Source organism: Sabethes cyaneus, chromosome 3 (assembly GCF_943734655.1).
Source record: "Sabethes cyaneus chromosome 3, idSabCyanKW18_F2, whole genome shotgun sequence".
Classification (NCBI taxonomy): Eukaryota; Metazoa; Arthropoda; class Insecta; order Diptera; family Culicidae; genus Sabethes; species Sabethes cyaneus.
This window is the reverse complement of record NC_071355.1, coordinates 4,927,067-4,933,066: the sequence shown is the minus strand read 5'-3', so window position 1 is coordinate 4,933,066 and position 6,000 is coordinate 4,927,067. Positions and strand designations below refer to the sequence as shown.

At 40.2% G+C, this 6,000-nt stretch overlaps 1 protein-coding gene across 1 annotated transcript in view; it reads right to left on the bottom strand.

Annotated features, from left to right (window-relative positions):
- Positions 1-201: 201 nt before the first annotated feature.
- LOC128743189 (uncharacterized) overlaps positions 202-6,000 on the bottom strand; it is a 113,045-nt gene continuing 107,246 nt past the window's right edge. Inside the window, exon 10 of the mRNA XM_053839716.1 lies at positions 202-322. Coding sequence (XP_053695691.1) covers positions 238-322 — 85 coding nt within the window. The 3' untranslated portion in view covers positions 202-237. The remainder of the gene's footprint in view (positions 323-6,000) is intronic.

Here is a 6,000-nt window from a genome sequence, read left to right as displayed (position 1 = left end):
AAATCCGACGACGCGTCCGATCCCGTGACTCTGTAATGTGTCATCCCCCGCAACGCACGTTGTCTGCTGATTCTCGGTCGGTCTCTGATCGAAGGGACGGACGGACGGACGGACGCCCTAGAACTGGTTCAGCTCGTCCAGGATCTCCTGCTCGATCCGCTCCAGCTCCTCGTCCGACGGGGCGACGTGCGGTTTCTTGCGGTGGTGGCGGCCCCGAGGTCCGCCGGGCCCCGTATCTCACCATTCGTTTAGCAAACAATCGTCTAACTGCGTTTCTAAAATGTCAATGTTCGACTCGTAATCATCATCCTCGTCATATGATCTGCGGAAGAGAAGAAATCGCGGACGGACGGACGGATCGGTTGGGTTCGGAAGTTGGAGGCGGAACGGAGTCGGAGACGGTGGGGGTGGTGGTGATATGGCAAAGGACGTGGTGACGTGAAAGGGGTACATTTCGGGATGTTGAGCGTTTGGCAGAGCATGATCGATCGGAGAACGGGACCGGTGAAGAAGAGAAAAATATTCGTGGGTTAGTAAGTTTTTTTTTTGCTGACTAGTTTTAATGCGTATGAATTGCTTAATTACAATTGTAATGAGATAAGTATTTGTATGGATTAATTAATTTTATTATTAGAAGCGAATGTAGGCGGGATTAAGATGCGAGAAACGACTTATTTACTGGGTGCAGAAAGTGCAGCAGATGACTCTAGTGAAGTATGGATATGTTTTGGATACAAACATTAGAACAATTAACGAAAGAAAAAGCATTTACATAGACATAGCATCGCTTTGGCTAGTTTGCATTGTGACTCTAACCATTACAAAAGTATTTACAAAAGTAAATAAGAGCTATGCATATAACGGATTTCGAGAACTGTTGTGAAGAGTTGATGTCTGTCCTTAAATTTAAGATTGTCCATAGTTTTGTGTGCTTAGTTTATTTAAAGTAGGTTATTGTGAGTAATATAATTGGAAGACTACAGGACACTTATAGTACAACGGAGATTGTCACACTAAAACAATTATTACGTTTTCATAGTTCAATGCCAACAATCATAAAGATGTACTACTCAACCTGTATTCATGTAGATAGGGTTGGAATAAGATCATACATTATCCAATAATAATTGCAAATTTTAATATATAAAACTTGAGCATGGCATGGAAGAACTATTCGGAACTCTCTGCTTTCGTCTTTCGTGAATTCGAAAAACCCTATTTACCACCGCAAAACTAGAGTATAGTCACATCTTAGTCTAGGTACAATCCAATCGGAGGCATAATTCTGATGAAATCAGATCGGTTTGAGCAGTATCCATAATGGCATGCTGAATTTTGATCAAACTTACTGATTACCTAGTTTTAAGCTTCCGATCTGTCAAAATTTTGCTCTTATTTTGTGTGCTTTTTTCTGGTTTGAGGTAGAAAGTATCAGGTCGAATGCATTCACCATATTTTTGACCCTTTTGAAAATAATGTTCAAAGAAACAAAAAGAATCTAGGCTCTATCAGAACACGCAATCGGCACTAGGAATAGTGATCGACATCGGACCGGGTAGTGTCCGGAAAGTCCGGTCCGATACCCGGTCCGAAGTCCGATCGGAACGAAATTTTAGAGTTCGATTTTTTGCCGGACCGGAACCGGAACGAAGCGTTTCGGAACCGGACCGGACCGAGTATTCCTTTGAAAGTCCGTAACAATGATGGCGGCTCGTTGCTATGGAAACTTCCATGATTGTTTGCTGTGCGAGTGTAAACATATAAACATAGTTTAGTTTGGCAGATCAGCTGAAGAGGAACATACCTGAACGGATGCAAAATGTTGTGGTTTCTTGCCATAATTTCCAGAAAGCATCGGCTCAAAATACCTTTTACAATCGTGCAAATTGAATACTCGAGTACACTCAGAGGCAAACGTAAACTTCATATTGGTCGATCCGTGGCCAAATTTGCTCTCAAACAGCGTCTCGGCTTTTACACGTGCACAGTAAACAATCATGGATGTATCCATAGTAACTCCTTCAGGGTGAACCTGACGCTCTTGCAATGAACGTCAAGAGATTGAGCTCACATGTGCTCAATAGCCGCCATTATCACTCGTGGAAAACTGGATAGGTTTGGTACAAAGAGTCTCAGAATTTTATGAAGTTTATAACTTCTAAACAAAGTATTGTATTACAATTTTTTATGAAAATGCCAAAAGTTTTTGCAGCAATCCAGGAAAAATGAAATGAACGAGTACCCCCTGGCTGCATCCGATGGCTGCTACGATATCATTCCACTAACCGATACCTGGCTCGACTCGCGAATTCTCTCTCGTGTCAGGTGTTTGGTCCCGAATATGAAGTTTTTCGGCGCGACCGTGGGCCCGGAAATAGTCGGAAGTTAATAGGTGGTGCCGTACTTGTCACGGTTACTATGAGAATGAAAGCAAAACTGATCGAAAATGCTCAATGGGGCAGTATTGAGCAGGTGCGGGTGTGTATCGAGTTTACTAACTGCAGGTTGTTCCTGAGTGGAATTTACATTCCGCCCGATCGTGTACGAGACGAAACTCTGATCAACGTTCACTCCCGCTCGGTGATGTCAGTTATCGATTTGGTAACAGCAACCGACGAGCTCATTATTATCGGTGATTTCAACCTACCAGGACTTTTATGGCAACCATCCAGTAATGGTTTACTCCATCTGGATTCTGATCACTCCACTGTGCACAGTGCAGCATTACGGCTTCTAGACTGCTACAGTTCTGCCATTTTGCGACAGATCAACCACGTGACCAACGAGAACATTCGCTGTCTGGATCTGTGCTTCACCAGCGCACAGGATGTTGCTCCAGTGGTGTCGCACGCTTCATCGCGACCCTCCATCGCGAGCCCTTGCCCTCAACAATAACCACTCAAATCTAACAAAAACCATCCCTCCTGTTTCGTAGGACTTTCGAAATGCTGATCACCGAAACCGAAGCATTGCCGAATTCTTCACCACTATCAACTGTGGTTTGATGTTCTCGACTTTCCTAATCTAATTGTGCACGCGGTCGATCGTTACGTACGCAAGATAGTACATTCGTCAAACAGTAAGTCTTGGTTGACCCGCAAGCTTCGCATCACTGCGTAAAGAATACATAAAGTTAAACATTGATATACAAAAAAAAACAGTTGGACCAGTGCTTTAGACGACACCTGCAGAGAATCCAGCGCAATCTGAAGGTGAAACCAAAAACGTTCTGGAAGTATGTTAGCGATCGGCGTAAGGAATCGGGCCTTCTTTCCTTAATTCGCCAGAACTTTTTGCGACGAAGTCATCCCGGACAACCAAATTCGCCAGGTTGGACGTATAGACGTCATCTATACTAATTTGTCTGCGGCGTTTGATAAAGTCAATCATGCTATTGCGATTGCTAAATTGGAAAGACTCGGTATCAGCGGTAGAAGGTTGCGTTGGCTCAGTTCCTATCTCGTAGGTCATAAACTGATTGCGACAGTTTTCAATCAAATGCGTTTCCGGCCTAATCTGGAATCCCCCAAGGTAGCCATTTTGGGACCGCAAATTTTCCTATTACTTCAATGATGTCAACTATGTACTTAAAAGTCCTCGTTTATCCTTCGCCGACGATTTGAAAATGTACTTGAAGATACGCTCCAAGGATGACGACGCAATTTGTTTTCAACAAGGACCTTCACGAATTGGTGTAATCTGAAAACAGTCGTGAGAAGTGTTCCATGATTTCTTTTGTCCGAATTAGGCAACCCGTCATTTTTAACTACAATTTACGTGGTACTGAAATTCAACGTGTCGACAAAAACTCACGCAATCTTCATAAATAGGTGTTCAGTAAAAGACAATGAATTAGCAAATAAGAAAAACATTTAAAAATTGCAGAAAACTAAAACATGGTTCTTCCGACTTTTGTTGAGAGTTGTGTTTTTGAGAAAAACTTTTTAACTAATATTTTTCTTGGATTGCGGAGAAAACTTTGTGGTGTTTTCATGAAAAATTGTTCAAGATTTATTGAAGTTTGAGAGTGTTTTCCGAGAAAATTGGAAAATTTGCTTTCAAGTTTTCTAAGAAAACGTGAGACCGCGAATTTAAATATTGTTCTTAAACTATGGTCGAATGCAAAATTTTAAGAAATTCTCAGATCTATTGGACCATTTTTAGGATAATTTTGAAAAATGATTATATAAATTGCTAATCATAGTAGAATTGAATGAAAAAAATTGTTGGTTACTTCTAAAGTTACAGTTATTTGTAAGCGCATAAAAACTTTAATTTTGTTATTATCGAAACCATGTTTATAACTTCGGTTATCATTTCACAAACCCCTGAAACAAGTTACTTCTTTTTTCCATATTGCAATTTTTGATTTTTTTAGAAACGGCTAAAGACAATTTTTTAAGTGAAAAACTAACTTTCATGCCTGACTGCGCGCCATTTTCGGATGTGTTTGAATATCCAAAAAAGGGATAGATCAAGCAGAAATTAATTTAATATACTTTCACATCGTTTTGAAATATTCCATTATGAGTAAACTGCCAAGCACCAGTCAAAATGGTGCCGCATTTTTCAATTTTTTTCAATGATCGATTTCCAGAAGCCGGAAAGCCGTAAGGGAGAGAGATTAAGCTTCCGCTTTATAGGTTACAGATTACAGGTTCCACACATTAAAAACATTCCCAAGTAACAATTTGGGTTTAATTGCACTCTTATGATTGCATTTAAGACCAAAATTGGTCTTGAAGACCACCATAAGAGTACATTAAAACTCACATTGTTGCTCGGGATTGAAAAGGATTGCTCCTTTTTATTAATTGTTTAATTTTGCATCCGGAAAATTTCGGACTTCCGGACCAGGACCGGAACCCGGATTTCAATGTTTGTTCCAATATCGAACAGCAACCAGGAAAAGCCGTAAAAAATAAACGCAAACACACAAAAACGCAAAAAGTCACAACAGATTTTCGATAAACAACTTCATAATTCCTCTTAGATAACGTTAACGTTTTCAAGTATTTCTATTGACAACGTAAAATCGGAAAATCAAACGAACAATCAATACTTCTTCGCTTCCTACGGTCAGAACGGCACAAGCGTGCCCAGGCATAGGGTACCCGACCCGTTATTGCCGACCCGGAAGGATAAAAATTGCATCAGAAATCAGACCTCGGACTAAACCACAAAGTTAGACTTGAATTTGGACTAATTTGTGACTGAAGCTTCCAGAAACAGAATTCTTTTTTAAAATTGAACTGGATATTAGAATTTAATTAGACTGGGACTTGACATTAGATTTGAACTTAAAATTCGAATTGAAATTGGATTTGACCTTATTTTACACTTGAATTTGGACTTGAAGTTTTACTTCTAACCGGATTTGGACTTAAAACTAGACTGGAAATTTTTCGTCTTATTCTCTCACATATTTTACCCTTTTTCTGGTATTTTTTTCTGTTCAAGTCTCGTTTTTTCACTTTTTGGTCCCTTTTTCACCTTTCCATTTACCGTTTTGGTTTTCGTTCTCATCTTTCTGTTTCTGTTGTTTCTTCCTTTTTTTCTGTCGTATTTCTTTTATATTCTCGTGTTTCCTATTTCATTGCACTGTTTTTCTTCTTTTCAGTCCTGTTTTTCCGTCTCTTCTCTTTTTTTTCTTTCTCGTTTCCAGCTTTTGTCAGGGATAAGTAGAATGGATACTAATTTGCCGTCGCAGGTTGATTTGCTGCCCGATAGCTATCGATACACCGAGCGAAAAAATCGAAATAGACAAATTAACAGCTGATACGCATTCCGCCAAACTGTGACACAAAAATTATCGACCTGAGTGATCTTTCTTGAGCACCAAGGTGGACGATATCTTCTTGGTTTCTCGTGACTGCTGTTTTGATGTCATAATGTTGACGCAAACCGGACACAACGATTCCATTGATTCTGTTCGGCAAAAGGTTCAACGTTTTTCGCTGCGTCCGTCCTTCCCGTAATAGTGATAAGCGTAGCTTTGAA